Raw genomic sequence first — 25,181 nt, 5'->3', positions numbered from 1 at the left:
CTCCACACCTTCCAAACAGGTCCCCTTAATGATCCCCACGAGCTTGGGGAAAACATGTTTGCAAGATCCAGTGAATATAAAGGTTGTTCTAGTATGGCGATGTTCTTCTTGTCAGGAATTGCCTGACACTCGAGGCGTTGTGAGCAGGTGCATTGTCGTGGTGAAGCAGCCCCGATTTTTCCTACTATAACGCTCTTCTCATGCACTGAGTGAAGCCAACACCGCTGAATATTTTTGTAGACTTGCTGATGACCAAGATATCATTCTAGATGACAACACAATCTGCCTATCCCTTTCACCCATAGCTTACACACAGCACAACCAGTCTTGTTACTTTTCAGACATAGTATATATATATATGTGTGAATTAGAAAGAAAGAGTTCATATGAAAACATTTTCTTTAATATCTGCAGACATAGTATGTGCAAGTACAGTAAAAGTTCCAAGCAGTCACCTGAAGAACACATTTTCTCAACTAAATAATTTATTTTGCATAATATTTTTAAATGGAATACTATTTCCTCTGTTTTATCGTTGTTTTTTGTAAATTTATTAAATTTATTTGAGAAAGCCAGTGTTGGCGTGGATGCCATAAGTATAAACACTAAAATTTGTTTAAACAATGTCAGACTACCAACTTTCATCCCTGTCCCCACTCCCCCTTTCTTCTACACATACACATATGAATAATGAATTTCCACTGTTATAAAAACATCCAGAATGTCATTGTGATGACAGAATATTTTAATTGTGTGCACAGCCACTGAAGTCAATGTTTTGTTACGATGCATTATCATGTGACATAAGAACTACAGAAGCCCTGGCCTTTCAGTCACTGTCATCATCATCTTGCTTTAGCCCTCCAAATACCTTAGAAGGCACAGGCTGTTGAGTCACTTCCATTTCTGCAACATATACATGTACATAAACATGTCAGCAGAAAACTTTTATTTTCTTCTTGTTACTAAGGCCTGCAATTTTGCAAAAAGTTAACTTTTATATTTAATCCTTTCTTGTTTTACTGTTTCCCTGGAGTTATAACTTGGACTACCAACAGCATTCTTTAGAACAGACCTGGGCAAACGCCGGCCCGCGGGCCGGATCCGGCCCGCCTCCTGTCTCTGACCGGCCCGCCCGCTGGCCGCCCACCAGTAAATATACTATGTATACAGTATTGGGTAAAACTGAGTTAACTATATTAGTCCGGCCCTCTAGAACCATCCTAGTTTCTCATCCGGCCCTCTAGAACCAGTCCAGTTTCTCATCCGGCCCCTTGGGAAAATTAATTGCCCACCCCTGCTTTAGAAATATGATGTTCAGTATGCTTTCACACTACCACACAGCTTTGCAAAACAAAATCTGCTGATTCTTTTTTTCCATTCAACTTTGAAGACAGCTTTATTCCTAATATCATGGTATTTGTAAAGGTAGTCGTTAATTGTAGTTTTCAGGCATTAATTTTCTATGGTTTATAGTTTGTGCCATCTTCAAACTAACTACTGATATACAAAACATGACAAAAACAAAAACATAAAAGTCACGCACCCTCAACTTGTTCATCATCATCACTGTCTTCATCAATGTTGATTTCTTCTGGATTATGAGTCTTGGTCAGTTCACCAAGTTCTTCATCAGTGGTGGTGCTCCTGGGAACAAGAGGACAGCCTTCTATATGTAAGATCATTTCCTTGTGTGCTAAATATTTTGTCTTTGCAATACCTCTTCATCTCAACCTTTTTTCCCTTTAAAAATCAATTAATACTTACAACGATACAGGTAAAGGTAGTCCCTTTAATATTTTAGTCTTTGAAGAGTGAATCATTAAAGACCTTCCTTATCTCAAGGTCTGCTTTTTGTGAGGTGTTGCCCCTATTATCTCCCTTGTTGCCTTACCTTCCTCCAAATCCTTTATTGAATCAGCTACATATTCAACAGGTGAGTTAGGGGGAAGTGGAGGAGTGAGATCACTGCACCATGCAGGTGTTAAACTGGCCCCTTTAGATATGAACATCTGAGATATGACTATTTGACAATCCTCTTCCCCTACATTGAGGTCTGCTAAATGGAAGACGAAAGGGGAGAGCAAATATCTTAAATCTCACCACCTCTTTCCCCAACTTGCTGAAGCAAGGTATTTCAACAGTTCACAATCTCTTTTAACCCACAGCATCAGGAGGGAAGCATTACCTGACGAAAAGCAGTTTCTTCTCTGCAGCTGCCTTCTCTCTGAGAGACTCTTCAGCCAGCTGCCTGGCCCGTGCCTCAAGTTGCTGCATGGTGTTAGGTTCTGTGCCTCCTGTCAGTCATACATAATTAATGACTTTAATTCACTTTATCTCCCTGACGCTAATCCCAGGCGTTACTTGGGCTAGGAATTTTATGTAAAATGGTTAAACTCAAGTATCACTAAGGTTAGCCTGATCTGACCAAAGATGCAGTATACATAATGATTGAGTACATCACATTCCCAGTCTGAATAATGTTCAAGGTTAATGCCAAAGTGGTTAACATACAGTTGTAAACAAATCTTACAAATTAAAAAGCATAGATTTAACAATAAAACAATGGAATTTAAAAACACAAGAAAAGTAAAAGTCTAATAATTAATCACTGCATTTCCTATTTTCATAGACTAGTACAAGATAAAAAGTCAACATGATAAAGAGACGGCATATCTGTGGGATATAGCAGTTCATGGGTATAGAAAAAAAAAAAAAAGATAAAAATGAAGATATGGGAGAAAAAACAATAAAGCAACTCTCCAATAGGATTACCTGCAGGACCAGTACCACCTGCAGTTGCAGCAGCATCCTTCTTTGCTGTTGCAGCCAACATTTGAGCCGACATAAAGTTCACCTACACAAACAAGTCATTATAATAAACACTGTAAGTGACTATTTAACATGAATATGCTGAAGAAACAAGTAAACAAAGCTGTAACTACAAAGACCTCTCAGAAGAGTTCATTCCCTTAATAAAAAATTCAAAATAACAAAATAGCCTTCAGTTACTGAACATAAAGACAAGAAAAAGTAGATAATATACACTGAAATATAAGCTAAAGAATAGGTACCTGTGTATTGTAGGTAGCCTGCACACTACGTTTGATACGAAGCATTTCACGAACAGTGTCTTCGTTCCCATGGTTGATCTCAAATTCTTTCCATGCCTCCCAAAATTGAGGGGCCACCTGAAAAGACACGTTTCTATAATTTTCTTACATTTCACAATGCATACAAATTTCACAAACATTTCATAACATTCTTACAGGATTAATAGGAAACAAAAATAATTCAAGGTTTTAACAACAAGAAAACTTACCCACGAAAAATTAAAAAAAAAAAAAAAAAAAAAAAAACAACTATCCACAAATACAATGTTGACGGTACTAGGTAAGGCAGTAAAAACACAGGTTTTGCTGAATTTACTTATCTAAGTCACCAAGACACATTAAACAACAACAACTAAAAAAATCTCCAAATGATCAAATGATGAGCAATGCTTACCCTTGGATCACTGATCTGTGATCCATGAGCATAAATTGCACGTGCTCGATCAATCTCGCCCAACTTTTTCTCCATGTCAGCAAATCTCAAGCACATTTCCCTGCATCAGACAAAACCATCCACCCTATACTACTATTGTTGGCAGACAAAAGAAAATGACTGACAGATACTGATTGTGACACCTGTACACTCAGGATGAGGGGGTGAGGTGGTTTTGCTGTTTACAATACAAAAGCTCAGACATGATCAATTATCATTCACATGCAATACAACATAGCTGTTCGCCTAATAACTGAGTTAAACTAGTCAGATACAGTTCCTTGTTAAAGAAAATAGCAAAACTTGCGAGTTTTGTAAACCAGTTTTCTTTGCAAGAGAAAAGAAGGTAACAGGTTATCACCTGTCACCACCTTTGACAAACAATGGAGGTGTTACCTTGCTGGATCATTGGGAAGAACTTCCAGAGCCTTTTCATATATCGCCCTTGTGTGCGTTATGCCATATATTTCAGCAGCTCTCTTGAGGTAGATGTTGAACATCTGCTCATAAAAAGTCAAACACATATGTTGAAGAGGGATGGTGATAGTTATTTTTAAATTTTATATTGTGCATGCATACACACATATGCACATTTCCTCTCTGTGTCAAGGGAGTTAAGCAAGGAGATGCGTGTAGCCCTATACTTTTTTCACTTTTTATTAGTGAGTTAGCTTTGGGGCAACTTTTACACATGATTTTATGGAAATCTTTATTTTTTTATTTGCAGATGATATCGTATTGATGTAAAAAACTATAACAGGACTGCAGCGCCAACTAAATTTTTCAAACAAAGAATAACTGTCACTGGCAAGAATGGACTTAAAACAATCTAAATGAGGATTTTACCTCATATTGTTCCTCAGGTAGCACAGCCCTGGTGGCCCTGTCATATACAGCCATAGCATGCCGAGCTAGTCCATGCTCCTCCTCCAGTTTTGCATAGAGCAGATAGACAGCTGCACAGTTTAGCATAGCGTAGATAGCTATTTAGCTCACATTCTTCATGTATCATAGGCAATATATGATAAACAAAAGTTCAGTTCAATGCAACAAATAATTTGGAAAAAAACACAACTGGCACAACAATTTTCACAGGTGGCTGAAAGGTGAAGATTCTTTTTTTGTCAAATCTAATATGTAGGTTAAAAATGAATTAAGTACTTACCTTTAGCAAATTTTTCAGGACATGCATCCAGACACTGCTCAAACAAGTCCCTTGCTCGTTCCAGCTTGGATCCACCCTTCAAAGTATTATATTAAGATACAAAATAACTCTTTTACCTTTTAATGTACATTCACAAGCACACAAGCATATTCAACACATTCTCATATACATACTTGTAATGCAGTAAACACTATTTACCCAGACAACAATAACAGCATTTTATCTTTAACAATGAACCAGAAAAAAAAAAAGAAAAGAAAAAGCTAGAGGCAAAGCTTAAAAAAATTTAGCAAAAATATATTGATACTTACATATCTGTTAATAAACTTGGTGAGATATGTATTCCAGATGTCAAAGACATTTGGCCACTTGAACAAAGCAATCCCCCTTTCATATGCCTGTAAGAGAGTAAAAAAGTTCATTTAAAAAGTTCCTTGAACCTGAATTGTTTTTATTTCAATCCGTGTGGTCAAGCAGAAATAACGGAATCTAAAAAGCACAGGATATATAAATGAAAGGTAATAAGTTATAGAAACTGCACTGTCAAAAAACTTAACCCTGAAGGCATCTTCATAGTAGTTATTTTCTTCTAAGAACATGCCATAGTTGATGATGATTTGTGGCGTGGCTATACGAAGGTCAAGGATGCGGTCGTACACTGCTTTGCAGGACTGTAAATAGAACAAAATGCAGTGAAACAAATGAGCAAGCACTTATTTTATTTTCAGATTCTTTTAAATAGTTATCAACTTTTGCAAATTCCAGTATTTAGGACATTAAACCAACAGTCTTTCATCCACCACATGGTATGTATATATATATTTTTTAAGTTTTCTTGAATACTTGTCTAAGAAAATAATGAGGAAGAATACATATTCTCTTTAATAATCTACCTGCACAAAAAAATGTGCTTTTGTATAATGCACAGTCCCCCAGAAACTCAAATATACCTGAACATTTTCGCAAATCTAAATTGAAATAATACAACACACAAGCACTATGAACTTTTATTAACTAAAATTACCTTGAATGTTCCAAAACTTTCCTCCAGATCAGCATACAAAGACCACACCTTCAGGGATTTGTGAACTCTTGCTTGCACTGCTTCTGTCTGCAATTACAAATATCATTTGGTTACATTGCAGTTATGTCTGCAAGCCTTGTGCACTAAAATTTTTTGCAAGTCATTTTATTTATCTCAATGGTCTACAAACATGCATATGTCCTCAAACTATGGGAGGAGAGATTTTAAACAATGACGTAATGGGCAGCTTACAAAAAGAATATTTTTCTACAGGGGAAAAAAAAAAGCCAAAAGATCCATTCATTGCATTTCTATTATTTCTAAGTTTAGCATCATGGTAACACACTTCTGTAAAGACCTGCAGATTGTTAATTGTTGCAAAACAGACACATACCTCATCATGATAGGCCACTTTGCGAGGAGGAGGAGTGGTTGCCTTCTGCATCAGCTTTAATGCCTCCTGGTCATTCCTATTTTTTTGGGAAAAAATACTTTTCATTGAAAATGAATGCTGAGAGGGGGAAAAAACCCTTACAAACTAAGAATAAAGTTGATTACAGATCATACAGATATCATAAAGCAAGTAATTCAATCCTGATACTGTGTAAGAAATCGATTTCAAGGCATGTAACTCTACAGATAATTTATTTTGCTTTTGAATGCAGCAGTTTGTTCTTTAGAATAGTCGCTAGTTCTTCAGTAAGAAAGTTTTGGTGTGAGCTCTGCCATAGGTCACCCACACACTCTTCAGAAGTTAGCATTTCATCAAGACTAAGCTATTAAAAGAAAAAAAAAAATACAGTTTATGGTTTTTCCACACAGCCTTACTACACTTCTTCAGGCATCAGTGAATCATTTTATAATTTTTTTTTAATTCTTTCTGATCTGTTGGCTCAACCCCTCCTGTATGGAAGCTAGCTTGATAGAAAAGTTGCACCACCATTGAGGGCTATCTTGATTACTGGATCAATACTTTCAGAATAGATCACTAGATATGTATATATGTAAATCCTGACAATTCTGGAATCACGCACTCATGCCGAAGCTCCATTTCTGCCCACTCGCACCACACTGATGCCAAGTCATCCACATGTTTGTATTCAACCAGTACAGCCTTGCTGAAGATCAGTCGAGCCTGTAACAATAAGAAGTTAATGCTTACAAAAATATGTTAGTATAAATTGTTATCCATAAAAGCTATTAAGTCTTATAATCTTCTTGGTATAGTATGGCACTGGCAATTTTGTTTAAACCTACGGTATTAGTTAATAGATTACTTACACAAAGAGGTAAAAATCACAAGAAGGAGAAACTAAAAGAAGAAAAAGTTGCTTACGTCTTCAATTTGGTCAGCGTTCTCATAAAACTTGGCAAATTCCACCCACAGTGTATGTGGCTTACCAGATGCCTGCTTGGGATCGACAGTTTGCACAGCTTCAGTATAGGTGTTGATGATCTGGAAAAAAAAATACAAAGATTAAAAATAATTCATGCCATTCTAATGTAAATTATGATTCTAAACTTAAAAATAAAAAGTAAAGAGCAGTTCTTTTGAAGTCAAGGCTTGAAATTGGTGAAAGTGCACAAAACATCACAAGTAAAATTGATAAACTTTCAATGTATCTATGTACTTCCAGAGGAGGATTTTTAAACTGGAAAAGCGAATCAAAACAAATAAATTCAAATAACCCTTCCAATATATATATATACATCAAAATGAAATGTTGGTCACAAATGCTTTTAAAAAAAATTTAAGTTTCTAATTCTAGTAAACTTGCCTCCTGTGGTTTTCCTTCAAATAGTTTAACTCTCTTGTGCCACTCATGAACATTATGAGGATTCTGGCGTAGCAAAACACTGCAAACAAAAACACAAAAAATGAAAACACATGACAAAAGAAAAAACACATTTCAATAAGCAAAGGCTCTCTCAACCACCTCTTCACTCGTGGCTGATATAGCATTCTCATAATGTTTGGACAGCCTCAACACTTTCAACTGTTTTCTTGAAGGGGCTCAAAATGGCGTTCAAAAGTTGTCTTTTACCTGTTGAGAAGCAAGGGGCGGCGATCCATTAATGCTTCCAGACGAGCCAGCCTCAACTCTAACTCCAGGTCATCTGTGAAATACAGATTTAAGTATTAATATATCTAGATATTAATAAGTGAAGTTTTGGCATCAATGAGTAAGATTTAGGTATTATTAACCATCAAGTTTAATTAAAACAATGCTTCAAATACTTTATTCTTCTTCTAAGGTTTGAACATTAAGTCCTTTAACAACTGTTAGTTTACTAGAATAAGCATAAAACAATCAATAACCATATCTATACTGTGACTGAAAGTAAAACTCTAAGGTGAAATAAGCAAAGTATCACTTAAAGCACAAACAAACTGAGTTAACAACAGAAATGTAGAATAACCCAGGTTGCAGTAAAATGGGTTAAGGTAAAATCCTACCTTCTTCTGATGCTCCTGACTCCTCCATGCTTTCCATTTTGGCAGCAATAATATTTTTTTCAAACTGTGCACAAGCATCGAAAACCTGGGTGAAGTCACGGACAGTAATAACTGTCTCAATAGCTTCCTCAAAAATGTCACGGGCCTGGGAGATGAAAAAAGAAAAAGGCAACCCTGCTTTTAACTACATTTTTATTTTAACTATTTAAAAATATATATTTAAAAATATAAATGTAATAGAAACATGTAGTTAAAGTTTTTAATTTGAAAAAGGTTGCTTGAGAAATTGTGCTTTAAAAGATTGCTTTTATGTCTGGAATGTGCAATTAAAAACTCTTTTTTGTAAGATTACCACAAACAGAATATGTTCTATTCAAGGCTAAATATAAAAATTATGTTTTTTTCATTCTGCCTCCACCATTGACAAGCCTTAGCTGCAAGTTCACATACCCTCTCAAAGTGGCCCCCACGGATATAGTAGTCTGCAAGAGAGTTCCAAAGGACGCCTATCTGATCTGTGTACCTCTTCAAACCTTGTCGAATGATAGGCTCTATATTGAGTGACGTGACTTTGCTTGGATTCTCAGCAATCAACTTGCAAAGTTCATTCCACAACTTCGGAAAAAAATATATAAATATTTAATTGGAAACAAATTTAGCATAAGTAAAAATATAATATTAAATATCCCATTCATAAGATAGCTAAACTGTCTTTTCTTCTAACTCACGAAATTGAGTTCAATACAGTACACCACTAGCATCCCTTCTGCATCTGTCTAGAGGCACAGTGCCCCATAATCTGGAAAATCTATGACTTAGCCCTCTCTTGATACCAGCATTCTTTTTTTTTTAGGGTGTGTTTACAGTAGCTTATATAAAATCTGCCTTATTTGGTCATAGGTTATATGCAGGTCAACATCAAGAAAAAAAATAGTGTATGCAAAAGAAAATTTAAAACATATGAAATAAATGTTACAATTAAAAAAAAAAACCCTCAAGATGCAAAAATCCCACAAGATATAGCCATAAACACGCTTGACATCCAGAAAATTTTCCATTTAATTTCAGTTCAAATGTGTGCATAGTTGGAACACATAACACCATGTCATATGCAATCCGATAAAACCATTTGTTCCTTAATTTCTTATTTCGACTAGCAATATATCATAGCTGCAATGGTAAAAGTTGAGGCGTAAAAGGGATCCCTAAATCTGAGGGAATAACTCTTTTGTTCTTGCAATAAAAACCTACAAACATTATTATGTCCAAACTTGTCCTGTTGAATTTCACCTGCTTTATATATGACATTCACTGAATCTACAGACAATAAAAACTCAATTAACAATTCACTGATGAAACTAATTACATAGTATCAGATCTAAATGAAAAAGCATTAAGAAAACTAAAGGAATTTTATCCTTTAAAAAAAAATTAATAAAATCCCGCAAAACATAAAAGAGTTGCAACCTCAGATTATGAGTAACCTAGTCTGTAAGCATTTCACAAGATGAGCTAACATTTAAAAAAAATTGTAACTTGGTAAACTAGAAAGATTTTTGCAATACCCCTCTACGCCCACCCCCTTCTTGCTGTGGGATAGTGGGTAATTGTCTCATGCTGGATTTATGTTGGCGTGCCTCCCTTGCCCAGTCGTATGACCATTAGAGTGTACTGTAACCACGAGTGTCTGTACTGAAACAATAGGCCTCATCAACAAAAAGGTTGAAAATGAAACTGGTAAGAAGGAGGGTATTATGATGGAAGTTAAGAAGGAAATGATAAAAAAGCTTGAGCAAGGTATGCGAGTGCCCGATATCACAAAATTGTACAACGATTTGCACAATATTGAAGAAGAAAGAGGTAATAAAGGGGACAGATGCTGCAAAAGGAGTCACAAGAGTATCAAAGCAATGGGAAAGTGTTCTGGAAAATGTAGAAAAGTTGCTTCTTGTGTGGATAAAGGAGAAGCAACTAGCAGGTGATACTGTGACTAAGAATTTAATCTGTTAGAGGGCAAAAGCCTTGTACACCAACGTCGTAAGTAAACTACCATGTAGGTCAACAGAAAATGAAGAAAGTTTTATGACAAGCAGGGGATGGTTTGAAAACTTTAAGATGAGAAGTGGCATCCATAGTGTTGTGAGGCAAGGACAGATGAATATTTTTCGGCTGTGAAATGAATTGTCTGCATTTTGATTATTTATGGAAAAATTTGCTTTGATAAACGAGTGATTTGGATTATGAACACATTCCTGGAATGAATTATGCTTGTAATCTGAGGTTCCACTGTATAAAAAATTATCAACATAACAACCATCCCACCTGATGTTTGGATTTGCCCTCCTTGGAGACAAAGTTCTCATCATTGATGACATCCGCAAGCCGCATTGCAGCTTCATCAAGCCAACCAATGGAGATAAGGTATTCTATATATTCCTCTGTGTTTTCTTTCTGCAACTAAAAGAGCCACAACATGGAACTAATATATTTAGCATATAGACAAAACCTGTGTAAATGGACAGCTATTTGTTTGCTTGTTTTTTGTTGTTAGTTTATTTCCAATAAAATCCTTTTGTCCCACAAAATCTTAGAAATGACAATTTAACCCACAAAAATTTCAGCAACAATGTTTGTGACTTTTGCTTTTAACCGAGTAAAAGCTCACACATACACACACAAAATAAATAAGAAGTGGAAATCTATTTCATTTACAAAAATATATACCCTTGACACCTAACCCCTCTCCTCTCTCAACCATTCCCCTTCTCCCTACTCCAAAACAAAAGTGAATTTTTGAGATACCTTAAGGTGACGCCTGTAAATGCGCACTGCTGTCTCTTGCAGATCATACATGCGAGCAAACCTGAGGTACAATGGCCATATACGGTTGTGTTGAGTAATTGGAAGTGCTCTAAGTGAACGATCAAATGTACGTCGTGTACGAGTGATCTTTCCTTGGTCCATCAGAAACTGCACATAGTCTATCCAGATACGTGGCATCTAAAAAAAAATAAAAAATAAAAATTTCTTTACTTCCTTAGGCTTCTATAACTGCACTATTTTACTTCTGCATTACTAATAATTATTTAAATGCAATTCTTAAAGCTATTAGAGCAATAATCGCTGAGAATGCATATAGAGAAGGAAAAGTGTCTTTTGTAATTTTTTCCCACAACAATTTATATGTTCATTTAAAAAAAAAAAAAATTACCTGCTCTTTAAGGAGTTAAGAACAAAATGCATTTGTCACAAACCAAAGGATGGATCATATTAAAATAATTATCAGAATTTATTAGAAGGCATATATAGCTTTAGAATATTTTATCAGAAAATACAAGCCATTATATTTTTCAAAATACAATCGTATAGACATATTCTACTGATTAAGCATCAGCTGCCAGACAATATCTACTACAGCACTTGTCACCAACCCTTGAAGGACTTAAGGATGCATCATGTAACTTTATATAAAGAATGCACAGAACGGAGTACAATAATTTTAATTACACTGCAACGTATCTAGTTACCTTGTGCATAAAAACAAGTGCCCTCTCATGTGCACTGTTAGCATCCTCATATGCTGGATCTGTCACACATCGTCCACGCACCTGCTTACGTACCAGCTTCAGGTAATTGTACCATAGCTTGTAACTGCATAATACACAGAAGATTGTAAAACTGTATTTAGAACAAATAACATTATACTGGCTGATAGAGAAAAGGATGTACTAGGGAAGCAAAGGACTGGCAACAGCACTAATGAAGAAAATATATTAATGATGCAACTTTCAGACTAGCAGACAGAAGGTACAGTCATGATATAAATAAAGTTAAAATAAAAAGAAGTGCTTTGGGATTTACAAATTCAACTTAAAACTGATCTGAAATAGGAATTCCTGATTGCTAATGAATGCTGATGCTCATTTGGTTTTTAGAAATGGACCAGTTTTGATGAACTACTGACCTTCCTGGAAGCTGTTTGAGGGCTCTCTCATAAATTGTGTTAATGACATCTTTTGAAGCCTCCTTCTTGAACTCAATATAGCGAAGCCAACACTTCACTGAAAAAGGATTACGCAAGATGTCTTCTTCGTAGGCAAGATCCTCTTCTTCCTGAAAAAAAGCATAAATCTTTAACGACAAATGAAAAATAATAAAAAAAAGGAATGATGTGGAGGATGAGGATGGTCAAGAGAGAAACATTTGAAACACTTGACATGTATGACACGCTAGTCTTACCCCTGCATAAGGTCAATGTATGGCAATGTCATAACTGTCGCTCTAACAGCCTGATCAGTCACTTCTCAGAGTTTTACGTATTCTTACATCTTCACATTTTCCTTTTCTAGATCTAGTTGTCAACGTTGAACGAAAAAGTGTTTGTCTGCAAACAGCCTATTTGACACAAATGGCTTAGGAATATAACAAAGCTAATGAAGTGCCCGCATAATTTAAGATTTCCTTATTGCTTGTTTTTTCCGAAAGGACTATATCACTTACAAAGAAAATCTTCGTGGTCTCATTTTCACTGACTGGCATTCTCGATTCTGGGGTTAGCAAACGCACGTTGACATAACGCTTTACACCGGAAATCGATTTAGTCCGATTTCTAAAATGGTTGTATTTTTTTCAGGCTTTGGATGAATGGTAATTTGCTGCAAAATTTAAAAAAGAACCTCTGTTCAAACTGATAGGTCTTATGTTTTTCTGAAGATTTTTAATAAATAATCCTTTAGAACTTAGTGTTATTTAACGTAACTTTTTTTTATCAGTAATAAATTAAAATCCTTCCAGATGTCTTTTGGGTGGGGACGAAGGCGAAGCAGACGACACAACGCTTTTAAAATTATATGGATACTTCCATTTCACATGTAAAGGTATCTTGTAATTTTGAGACAGATATACTTAATGTGCTCACTGCAAAACATTGATAAGTTGTAGCACTTAAAATTGCCACTTGTTCCAGAAAAATAACTTAAATCTTCATAATGCTTTTCTTCCCACTTGGTTTGAGCCAGGGATACATCGTTTATGAGCACGGGCAACGGTTTCCGCCTTTTCCCTCCAAAACACATTCAAGTAAGCAAAGTAGATGTTATTATATGTTTCATGGAGTGACAGCCTAAGATCAGTTATCATACTTTCTCTTTTTTGAGGGATATCAGTGTTGCATTGGCTGACATCAGCATAAGTCCCTGGTCTTTCGTCCAGTACTTTCATTGCATTGTGATAATATAAACTCGTGTCTGAAATCTTATAGCTGTGTCCACAACCGTTGACGATCAATTTACAGCAAGCATCAGTTCCAGTAACCAACTGCGGCTAAATCTCATTTACTGTACTGTTAGCTTTCAAACGTAACATAAGTAGCAATCCACGTCGTCATATTAATTCCCATTTCAACATCTTTGATGGGGATAGATTTTGATTGAGGTGTGCAGAAGTAGTTTATTAGGCATGTGAAATTAATCTCCAATTTGTGTTTCAAAAAAGGAAGAAAATTGAAACTTGCTTGCTACCTTCTTTCCTTCACGATTCATCATCTTTTCTGGGGTTACAATATTCGTCTTGGGCTTAAGGATAAGTATTCTTGAATAAAATGTTGATTAAAGAAACTTTTCATTTCAGTCCTGATGCTTTAAGGTCAGCATATTTTTCAGGCAGGGTTCCAGCAACACCGCACATGTGATAAATATAACTGGTTCAGCTAAAGCCAAGTTTATGTCATCACCTAAAGATGTAAACATTTGGCATGAGAGCCGAATGCTGGAAGTTCAGACTGCTTGCCATTTAATCAGATTGGAGCAAGCAGACGTCATCAAGTGCTGAGCAAGAACTTCCAAGGTCCAAAAAAAAAGGTGAGTCTGTTTTCTTTCTATAAACACTGAGCTAATGTTTATGATGGTCTTGTGTTAAAAAATCATTTCCCAGTTCTATTTACAGGGAGGTTCAGCAGTTATCTATATATGATTATTTAACATAGGACTGAGTAATTTTACATACTTCTGAGAGTAGACCAATAAATATTGACCGAGCACTTCAATTTTATTAATACAAGCGATTTCATTATTTGAGCACTTCGATAGATTAGCAGGCAAACAAGGAGCTTACAGCAGGTGCTGAAAGAAAGCAATCAGGAAAATACATTAGTAAGGTTATTTAAAAAATTCTACCCCTTTTCGTGTCATAGATAAAGATGCATACCTAATTGTGTATAATTTTACTTAAAACAGGGTTCGCAGGGTCCTTACCTATCCTTGCAAGTCCCTACTTAGAGAATTTTCGCTGTAAGGCCTTATAAGTCCTTATATTTGCCATGTGGTCCTTACAATTCCTGTCACAGGTCCTTACATTTTCTCTGTGACCCTTACAAGTCCTTATATGGATAAAATATTACCACATATTTATATTTCATGCCTCTTATAAATCCCCAAATTTATTTTGGGAGTTGACTTTCGCACAAAGTACAGATGATTCTTTGCCTCACCGCTATTTTAATTACACAACTGCCAAGTCTCTTTCACGAGAACTTATTATTTGTGAGATTTTAGTCTTGACAGATGACCACATTTCTTTGTCTTCTTGACGTTTCAAAAAATGCCGGGGAGGTGATCTTTTCAGGAGAACTGGCCAAAGGAAGAAAAATATAAAGACTGGTTGATAAAAGACTCTAAAGATAAACAGTGTGCCTAATGTGCTGCCTGTGGAATATCCTTGAATCTTTTGTCAATGGACGAAAGTGTTTTGAAGAAGCACATGCTTACTGATAGACACAAGAAATGCATGAAAGTATTTCTGTTAGATACACGCATCTCTGTTACGGATTACTTTTGTAATGAAGAACCTCCCCAGCCCACTCAAAAAACACACTCTTCTTTCAAAAGGTCCTTAGAAACTTATCTCTTTCTTGAACCAGAACCTTTATTTTCTAATACTGTGCATAGCTGTATTTCTCTGTCTCTCCCCTTTTGAGTATGTGTGAGAAAGAGAGACATGAACAGAATTTGGTATTACACCAAAGAATGGCTTTCAGGTCTTGCGATTATTATTACTTAGATTTCTAGAAAACTTAGAACATACAATGTATGTTATCAGCGTGCTAAAGAGACTTTTTAAGTTATCTAAATATGGCAGATAGGCATCAAAATTAACTCTTTGATTATTTATTACTAGAATAGTAATGCATCTATTTCAGAACATAGAGAAGACCAAAGATTCATAAATAAGACCTCTTTCCGAACCGTACGTGAGAAAATATTAAGCATTGATGACTGTCACTTAGGTCCTTACAAATGCATGAAAGGTCCTTATAAAGTCTTTACTTGGCACCATCCCTGATCCCTGGGAACCCTGTTACAAGACTCCTGATGGCCTGCTAACACTAGCATTACCTTTAAGAACCTCTCTGAGTGCATCATGTTGACCACTTTTGTATGACATCTTTATTGTGCCAATTCTCCACCAAAAATCCATGCAGTCTTAGACTGATTTCACTACACAACCCCTTACTTTCATGGAGTTACAAATGTTCATGCAAGGTGTCAAGTAATATCAGGACAGATTAAAGAACAGCAGACTATCAGTATAATAACGAGGCAGATTTATCTAGCCCATTTTTTAACCATAGACTCAACATGCTTTACACAAATGAAAATAAAGAAATCTGAATACAGATTCAAATTACCCATAGCACATATTCAAACAGACCAAATATATCAGACATATTAACAGACAGAAATAGCAGGTAGAAAAAGTTAATTGTACATACTAGAATAGCACATAACATTGCATGTTGTTATCAGTTGCCTTGGTCAAACTTGGAGACCAGTTCTGGATTTGAAACTGGCAGTCATCTGCAGATCATTCACAGGTCAATGCAGCTTGATGTCGACATTGATAATGGCCAATCTCTGACTTCAGTTCCTGATCTAATCTCCACAGATCATGGTAGCTGGGATGGCCAGTGTAAAGCCTTGATGATGGTCTTTATCAATGTTAGGCTGCCTTGATTTCATCCTGCCTGTCTTCAGCCCCAAGTTTTGCCATTCTGTCAGCCTGCTTGTTGCCTTAAGTACCACACTGTGAGGGTATTCACTGCAGCCCCATGTTTCTTCTTCGTCCTTTACGTCCCCAGGGGAGAATAAGGCTGCAACTACACCACGTGTTGCATTTGTTTCTGTAGCAGGTTTTTTTTTTTACAGGGTGGGGTTGCTAGCCTCACGCCCAACCTTCCTCCTTTATCTGGGCTTGGGACCAGCAGGTTCCCCGGGGGGTTTCCAGGTGGAGTTTGCAGTCCCATGTTTAGGCAGTTAATATTTCTTAGTTCTGTTGTCAGCTGGGTTATCAAATAAACACCTATAAACAGTAAGGCTTGGCAATCGCATCGAGGCAGTCTATAGCTGTGTGTTGAATGATTTGAATGACAGCAGCAGACATGAGCAGTTATAGTGCACACATTTTAAGATGTCTGTGGCAAAAAATTAATGCTTTTCCTAATGGCGATGGAGAGATGGCACATAAGATCCATGTCTGCATGCTCTCAGATTACATATAGAGATGCTGTATCACACAATAGCAGTGAAAAGCAATGCAAAAAAAGATTAAAGGGTTTGTTTTCACTGTTGGTACATGTAAATCCATAATCTAAAATGTAGCAACAAAAGTAAATCAAGTGGTTCAGAGAAAATATAAACATTGCAGTGAAATGGAGAATATGGTGCACACATAAAAACAATCCTTAAAAAGAGGCAAGCAGCCAAACAAAAGCACAGGTGAACAGATCACATCAAAGTTATGAAAATCCATGGAGCAGAGAGATGGAGGAGAAAAACACATCATCACCCTCAAATCAGTTCGGCAAAGAGAAATTGTAATGAAATGTGATAAGCAGTAAAGAACAGATGATGCAAGAACCTTGTATTGATAGAAATGCAAAAGCTTAACACCTGCACTATATTCATTCATTCCTCCCTTGCCTGGTGCCAGTTGATGAACAGTTAAGCTGGTCATCGGTGGGGAATAGATGCAGAGGCTGACAAGGCTTGCCATTTAGTCCTGTCTTGCGTTGGGTCCTGCATGAAATGACTAGTCCTTCCTGCCAATGTCTGAAATTCAGCTGTAATCTTTGGAAAGTGTAGCTTCCAAATATTTTAAGCTTTTCACCTTTCTGAGCTGTTCTTTGCTCTGTAAATCTGTTTTGTAATTGCTGTTAATGTTAATTGTGACTTTGCTCTTGTCAGTGCTGGTCTCCATTCCATATGTCTTCACACCGTCTCTTGGTCTGTTGGCAAGATCTTACTGTTGGTGCCCACCATCAGATAGTTTTGTTCACAAAGCGTAGTTTGCATATTTAGTACAGCAATGCCATCTGAGAGCAGGTAGTCTTTGCTGTCTTCGATCACAGATGATTTATGCTGGCTCACATTGGTGATGGTCTTGAGCAGGTGGAAGGCCTTCCAGTTGTTGCCAAGTGGTCCAGTGGCACAACAGTTATCGCCTGTCACCAGTGTAATGAGGGTTGCCCTCGTTTTCACCTGGTTGATGCTTGAAGCACTTTGGCATAATTAAGTTGATCAGATTGTGAAACAACCCATCCAGAGAGTTCCAGGACACTTCACCGACTTCCAGTTAGGGCGCACATCGAGTATAAAGTGGCCTCCCTTTGTTTTCAGTGCCTATATTTTGCCAGTATTACTAACTACCTGTCTATTCTTATTCACCAGCATAAGCATGTCCAAAATGACATCTTGCTGAAGATGGTCCTTCGGGGTTAGGTTGAAGGTACTTGGCGCCAAGACAAGCAGAAGAATGGGTAGTGACTAACATGAAGGAGTGGACAGATTGTTCACTGGGAGGCCTGCTGGTGTGAGTTCACCACTGCTGTGTTCCTCTATGACTGGTACTCATCACAATTCTTCCCGTTTTGGGATGCACTGAGCTGAAGTTTTCTCAGCAGCTCAGTGGAGGAAGCATGACCAGGCTGATGTAGAACAATGCATGTGGCATGGTTATGAATTCACTGAAGTTTGTTTAGAGGTGCATCAGGTAAGCCAGCAAGAACTTATTGCAGTAACTAACTTGGGAGAGAATGAGTGACACTGTGAGTTTGTTGGCCACATCGGAAGACAGATACACATCTTCCAAATATGTCTAAGGTGAAGGTTAGATGGTTTACAAAGTGGGTTGATATTTACATCCATAGTCACATGGAGAACAGGAGTAGACCTAACTTTTCCCGACAGCTGGTAACTGTGTACCTTGGATGGAGCGTGATTCGTGCAGTGGTCTGAACCCCTAAAGTCGATGGCAGCCATTACATAAAATCACAATTTCTTTGGTATTGACAGTAACCACTACACATAAAATGAGACCAAATTTTGTAGTTTATAGACAGAGAAAAATTAACAAAATTTTTTTTTTTATTATTATTATTATTGACATAAGTGACAGTTTACATACTATTTCTTACATTTAGGATAAGGCAGGCACATAATACTACAGAATACAAAACTGCTGGTATGTTTTTATTTTCCACTTGTATCTAAAATGAAGGAATTTGTAGTCTAGTAAGAAAAAGGCTTTATTCTTATCATCATATTGACTCTGCCAGGCTTCATGTTTGCATAATGTATAATTCTGCTTTATTAAATTAAAATGCATCATTATTTTGGCATTTAAGTAAATCCATGATTGCTTGTATCTAGATATGACATTTTCTCGTGATGTGATAAGTAGTCATTTGTTGTGACATTTTAAAAATTAAGTGCTTGCATTCCAAAATACTGTATTGGAAGTTTTATGCACTTAGTTTGATAGTGTGCTCATTTATTAGTAAGAAATATTCTTCAGTATGTTTAGAAGAACAGGCATCTTTTACATTTTAATCATTAGTCTCAGAAATATGCAGACATGAAGGGGATTGGTGTGACATTCAAATGTTTTTAACTCCTTATCTTTTTCCTTCAACGAAAGTAAGATCGTTAACAGTTCATCATTGTTGTGAAGAGAGATGACATTAATGTTGACTTCCTGGTGCTCTGCAGTAGCTTTCCGCCTCGCTTTTTTTTTCTCGGATTATTTGCTTTAATTTGCGGTTTTTGTTTGTTTTTTGGGGGGCTAACCCAAACGGTATGAAATTGCTGTAAATAGTGATTTTCTAAGCCGAGATTTCGTTTCCGTTTCGTATCTGTTTCAAACTTAGCGTCAGTTTGATAATAAGGAAGACTAATAAGGCGAAACACTTGTGAATGAGTATAAAGACAAGAGTATTTGTGTACCTGGAAAGGACCTTTGTGGGGAGCTGAGGAGGGAAACCTCTAGTCTTGCAAAGCGTCCTTAACGATCTTGCTGTGCTAGGTAGGCCCTGCCACGAACCTGTAGCACACTCCACTTTCCCGTCACCATACAGAGAGTGGCGTCTAAGTGCTTGCAAATGAAGAGATCTTTATAAGCCAGTTGTGTTGGGGAAGCTTGTATAATTAGTCTTTGCAGCCTTCATCGGCCCAAATATAACAACGATTATGCAGTTGCAGGCGCTGTAGCAGAATAACCACCTTGCACGATGCAGATATTTATGCTTATTGTGACAAATGAAAACTTCGTGAAATTGGCGAACATAATTTTTCGAGGACTGTGAAGTGCTGAAGTTACTCGTTTTCTACAACTTGCTGCATCCAAATGGCAGTAAGAATATTCGTTGATAGTGAGGTCAACCAGTCAGTTTGAGGGAAAGTTGGGCGTTACCTTCCATATGCCGAATGGTAATCACGGTGAACCACTTACGTTAACTATTTCTACAGACTAGTTTATTTACGGTTTTTTAAAATAAAAAAAAAAACATTTACCCGACAATCTGTCTCTACTTATCTATCCTACTGACGAAAAAGCTTTTTTTTTTTTGTAGAATAGGAGTTGTTTAAGAAATTTGGAACTGCAGTCAGTCGGTACAAGGCAGAATATAGGCATCACCTGAGTTGACGTGGTTTACTGTGAAAACATTGCACATCCCGCGACTAAGCAATAAGCTGGCCTGCAACCGTCATCATCATCTAATGATGTTTGCAGAAAATGTTGCACTACCTCATTGGCGGCTGGCTGGCGAGAAGAAAAATAGGCCAGACTGGTTTCAGCCTGAGAAACTGTGTTTGTAAAATGGTTTAATTGCAAAATGTATTTGAAAAGATATCAGAATATATCGATTGGAAGAAATGACCATTTTGTGGCGGGGAGGAAAGCTGGAAATATTGAGAGAGTAGAATGAGGGCGTTAAGTAGCGATAACGTTTTGGTTTGTCTTTACGCAAAACCTCTGAAATACTAGACAGAACCAGAGCAAAACATGCCATTCATTGTCAGCTTGTATTGGAAAACTTCCTACAGATCGAACTTAGATTCATCGTTTTGATATCTCTGCGGGAGTCAGGTTTGCAGTGTAACAGTTGTGTCTGTGCTGGTCGCCATGCCGACCGGTGTGTCGACAGTATGCAGTTAATTCTAATCTGCAAAATCCAGAAGAAATGTTTCGGAAACTGGCAAAAGCTCATCAGAAGTGGCTAGAACACAGACGCACTGGTGGCAGTTAGAGTTTCCAGTTAATAGCAGAGTTCCGTGACTTCGCGATAAGCATACGACACGTTACCTACCCCTTAATCCAATTGAACATCACCTTGCACAGACGGTGTCGAACCGCTGACGTCACGAATATCCATGGAGACCTAATTGAAAATACCTAATTGACATAGCCTGGCTGCTTTCCCATTTACAACATAAGCGAGTACATTCCTGATGTAAAAGTTATCTGAACCATATTTTCTGTGTGTGGATGTTTTTTTTGTAGTCGTAGATCGAGAATAGAACAGGGCTATTCATTCACATTGGTGGTAGCGAGTGTTTTGTGCTGAGCTGTGCGCAGTCGTATGGAAAAAAAGTTCTTTGCTCGACCTTTACATGTTGGGCCCGTGCGGCGTGTTCGTTAGGTGAATATTGAAACTACAGACATACGCAGGAAGGGGCGGGGAGCAGACAGACGGAGAGATATTTAGTGTGCAAGGCAACGTTTCCCACCCAGGCTCCCAATTAGAATTGTTGGGCTTTTTTTGTTTTGTTTTTAAGAATCCCAAAAATTTCGACCACCCGATGAAACAAGAGAGCTTTATCGATCAGATAAAAAAAAAGTAGACATCAGTGTATTGACGTCATTACTGTGGTTATATTGATCGTTGATGTCGAGTCTTAATATTAGTGTCGTGTACCTGACACGACGAGACTCTGGGATACACTTGTTTATATTGTCAGGCTCCGAATCCAATTTGCTCACGGTTGAGGCCTCCTGTGTTGGCAGATTGTTATTTTTACGTACGTTATTTGTGTACATTTCGACGTGGTGGGAAACATGGGTGTGTACACTGATAACTGCTTCCTTTTGTATTAGGATTCATGGAAATGGGTGGTTACATAAAGTGAAGGCTGTTAATTCTTGTATGTTTGTTGGTGTATTTTGAAGTCAGATAAAGAAAGGCAGATGATGCGTCGACCTGTACAGCGGAGGCATTTTTGTGAATTCAGCGGGACATTTTTCCATTTTCTGACTTTTCCCCATCTGTCGGTTTTTGTTTGTTTGTTTGTTTTTTTTTTTTCACGTGTCCTGAACTCAAAAGCTGGTTTATAACAGTCTGTGACGAATCTATATTATTAGCGCGTAGTCACCATATTTGTACACCTGTTATAGCCTGTCCTGTCCGAGGTTATTGCTGTAAGGAAATGATAATAATCAAGAAAAGCCGTCTTGTCATCGTCGTCACGTTCACGTCGTCGATAGATTATTTAAAACTGTGACTTAAATGTGAGACGTAATGGAACAAAACCAATTTTATTATTGGGTAAACGAGCTTAGCAACTATAGGATATGTCTGGTTTAAAAGATATGACAAAGTCTAAATAAAGACTGTGCCGGGAATCGATCTTTTTTCCTGTCAACGTTATGACGAAAGGAGGCTAAGTGAGAACTAACTATATAGCTGTGGTGTACCGCTTTCTCTATCTCACTCGTGCCGCAGTGATCTTCGCCAAACTCGATTTCTTCCTTTTGAGCTCGCACACTATGTCACCCACCTCTTGCACTTGCAGATTTTCAGGGGGATATCGCCCAGAATTAGGTACCTTTACTCGCCTCAACCCGCTAGTGTTCGTAGTCCTGATGACGAAGACATTTGATGGTACTGAGTGAATACTGTTCCTCTCCCCCACCCCTATTTTCCCATTTTCAGTTTAGAGGGCCCGGGTCCGTGCACCAAGGAGTGTGAAGATACAGTGAATAGTAAGTAGACTAAAGCGTCTTGTGTCAGGCGACCAGTCCACGGTGACGACGTCACAGGGATGCTGCTGCCACGGTGGGTGACGTGCTTAACCACCCGGTGTTATACGCCATCGATTGTAAACTTGAGATCCCCGTATGTGATGTTCGTTGCATGTACACCCTGTCGCTTCAGTTAAGTCCATCGATCAGAGTTTCAACGCAGAATTTAAAAAAAACACAGCTGATAACCAATGTACCACACAGATAATATGCCGAGAGAATTTTTTTAAACTCCCATTGCATCACCGATTCTGTGAGCCTGCATGCAGGACCAACAGACTGAGGATGTCTTTCGTTGTTCTTCACCGTGTGACTTCTGAATGTTAATGAACGCGAATGAATGCAGCTGTCCGAAACATGAATGCAGCTGTCCGAAACACAAATGCATGTCTGGCGGATATGAATAGGTTATAACATTGTTTTGTGATTTCATATGGAGCTGCTCCTACTTGACCTTTGGGATAAATAAAGTGTTATCTTAATATGCTATCAGAATACGAAGAATCCGTTCCACTGATATAAAACAGTCCCTCAAATCGTATTAAACAACTTAAAACTTTTTAATTTTCAACTGGTTTTTTTTTCAGTTGTCAGTTCTTCCTCGCGTCTTTAAAAAAAAAAGTCCTCGTGGGCGCTGCAATCTCAGATGCGGAATGTTTGTACATCGTGCTTTTCACGCGAAATACAATTTGTTGCGGTCTGTGGGGAGTGTTTTAGTGCACGCAACCTTAGAGCTGTATAGTCACATCAATTTGGGCCAGCAAAGCACAGACCTTCAGCTGGAAGCTAGGCATCTCGTGCTCATGGCCTCATTCTCTCCCCGACGTGGAGCGGCTCCCAGTGCCAAGCAGGATGCAGCCTAACGCAATTCTCTGGCAATGCTTTGATAATTGGATTGCCACACATGAAAGGGGCAAGCGATTTGCATGGCACGTTGTCTGGTTTTTTAAAAAATATTTAAAAATGATAGTAAAAATTTTGCCTCAAAATGTGTCAAAGAATGGCGACCACGGTATTACAGAGATACCTCGGTTCTCGAACATAATTCGTTCCGGGAGGACGGTCGAGAACCAAATTGTTCGAGAACCGAAGCAATGAAACCCATAGGAAATAATGGAAACTGGATTAATTCGTTCCAAGCCCCAGAAAATGCCTATTTACTGGCCTAATTTGTATATAATATGTAGACAAACACGAGTCTCAACAAGAAATAAGAAATAAAAATTTATTAAAACAACAAACAAAAAATGTACTGTACAGTACAGTAAATTGTGTTTCATTTACTGTACCTGTACCAAACTTTATGGCAGGAAAGAATGAATGTGGAGGGAGGAGGGAAGGGGGTTGATTTTGGCATGCCATACTCAGCAGACAGATCCGAAACACGAGTGCCCTGTTCATATTTGGCAATGATTTCTTTCTTGAGCTCAATAGTTGTTCTCACAGCTTTCCGCTTACCTTTGTCTGCATTACCACTTCTGGCTTTCTTTGGACCCATGTCTAAGGGTTAAATTCAGTGTACAGTACAGTAATTTGCAATACAGTACAGTACACACAAAGCGTGACTCTCTCCACAAAAACGTGACTGTCTCTCTCTTCACTCACACTGATGACGCAAGCAAGGCGCGCTGGGCAGAATGAACGCCATTCGGCTCAACTCGGCTCATCTCGGACGTTCGGATGTTCGAGTTCCAAATATTTGTTCGGATTCCAAGACAAAATTTTCTCGAATTTCCTGGTCGAATACCGATTTGGTCGAAAGTCAAGGCGTTCGAGAACCGAGGTATCACTGTATTTGATAGTCTTGGGTTGCTCCAGTCTGATGTCACGACGTGTTAAGTAAGCTTGGACATAAAGGAGAAGTGGTTTCTCTTCGGACTTTCCCCCGTCTTCTCCCCGACCTCTAGAAGAGTGTGGCTCTAGTATTTTAGAAGATTGTTGTTGCGTAAGAGATTCTCGCACATTTCCATGTAAAATCTATTTACAACTGAATGGTCATACACTTAGGCAAAACATTTCCGATTCGGTGGTTTCCTTGATGGCAGAAAAGAGTTGGAAGACGCAGGAAATGCTAAAAACATGGACGATTGGCGTGAATGGAAAGTACTGGTGACCACTGGGTTTTTGGACAGCGGTTTATTGTTTGGTTGTACCCGTAAGATGCAGGCGGTAAAGCCATGCAGTATTTTTATCCCATTTTAAAACATTTCTCTGGAGCTCCGTGAATGCTTTCCTAAATGTTTAACGGGAACATCAGGCATATGCCAGAGCCAGAATGACCATAAAACTAAAAAAAGAAAGCTTTCAAAACAGCGATGATTGATGTGCTTTGGATTATGAGGCGGCGATCGCAGGTCTCGTTAACTCTTTTTCAGTGTGGAGGTCCTTTCATCTTGACGATTGCTTTCCAACAGGTGCTTCGGCAGTCGATAAACGAGGTGTATGTGATTTAAGACTTTTATTCCTGTCGTCGTTGTGCTGGAATTCTTGGTTGAATAATAAATAATAATGAGGATTTATGTAGCGCCTTTCTAAAGATTTGGTCATAGCGCTTTACATATATCATAAACAGAGTAAATCATTAACAACCATGCACCCATATTCCAATATAACAGACACACTCACTTCTATAACAT

At 37.8% G+C, this 25,181-nt stretch overlaps 2 protein-coding genes across 2 annotated transcripts in view; one reads left to right on the top strand and one right to left on the bottom strand.

Moving 5' to 3' along the window:
• Positions 1-385: 385 nt before the first annotated feature.
• Positions 386-12,791, bottom strand: LOC112574950 (pre-mRNA-splicing factor SYF1-like). Its single transcript, XM_025256380.1, has 24 exons — positions 12,694-12,791; positions 12,158-12,306; positions 11,721-11,844; positions 10,996-11,193; positions 10,516-10,650; positions 8,644-8,808; positions 8,194-8,338; positions 7,781-7,853; positions 7,514-7,592; positions 7,072-7,191; positions 6,770-6,870; positions 6,130-6,205; positions 5,736-5,822; positions 5,269-5,382; positions 5,023-5,109; positions 4,712-4,787; positions 4,393-4,502; positions 3,943-4,046; positions 3,508-3,607; positions 3,075-3,191; positions 2,776-2,857; positions 2,189-2,297; positions 1,547-1,647; positions 386-906 (listed from the first exon to the last, which is right to left on the bottom strand). The coding sequence occupies exons 1-24, from the start codon at positions 12,730-12,732 to the stop codon at positions 830-832; spliced, it is 2,568 nt and encodes an 855-aa protein (XP_025112165.1). The 5' UTR covers positions 12,733-12,791; the 3' UTR covers positions 386-829.
• Positions 12,792-13,205: 414 nt separating this feature from the next.
• Positions 13,206-25,181, top strand: part of LOC112574951 (G-protein-signaling modulator 2-like) — a 63,717-nt gene continuing 51,741 nt past the window's right edge. Inside the window, exons 1-2 of the mRNA XM_025256382.1 lie at positions 13,206-13,272; positions 13,854-14,051. The gene's annotated coding sequence lies outside the window, so the exon portion shown is untranslated. The remainder of the gene's footprint in view (positions 13,273-13,853; positions 14,052-25,181) is intronic.

This window comes from Pomacea canaliculata, linkage group LG11 (genome assembly GCF_003073045.1).
Source record: "Pomacea canaliculata isolate SZHN2017 linkage group LG11, ASM307304v1, whole genome shotgun sequence".
NCBI lineage: Eukaryota > Metazoa > Mollusca > Gastropoda > Architaenioglossa > Ampullariidae > Pomacea > Pomacea canaliculata.
The sequence above is the reverse complement of the archived record's forward strand: the minus strand, read 5'-3'. Positions and strand labels throughout refer to the sequence as shown.

Coding starts and splice junctions, on each gene's coding strand:
- LOC112574950 (XM_025256380.1), bottom strand. CDS start 12,732: ATGCCAGTCAGTGAAAATGAGACCACGAAGATTTTCTTT. Junction 12,307..12,693: donor AGACCACGAAGATTTTCTTT/GTAAGTGATATA, acceptor GCTTTTTTTCAG/GAAGAAGAGGATCTTGCCTA. Junction 2,858..3,074: donor AGGCTACCTACAATACACAG/GTACCTATTCTT, acceptor TTGTTTGTGTAG/GTGAACTTTATGTCGGCTCA.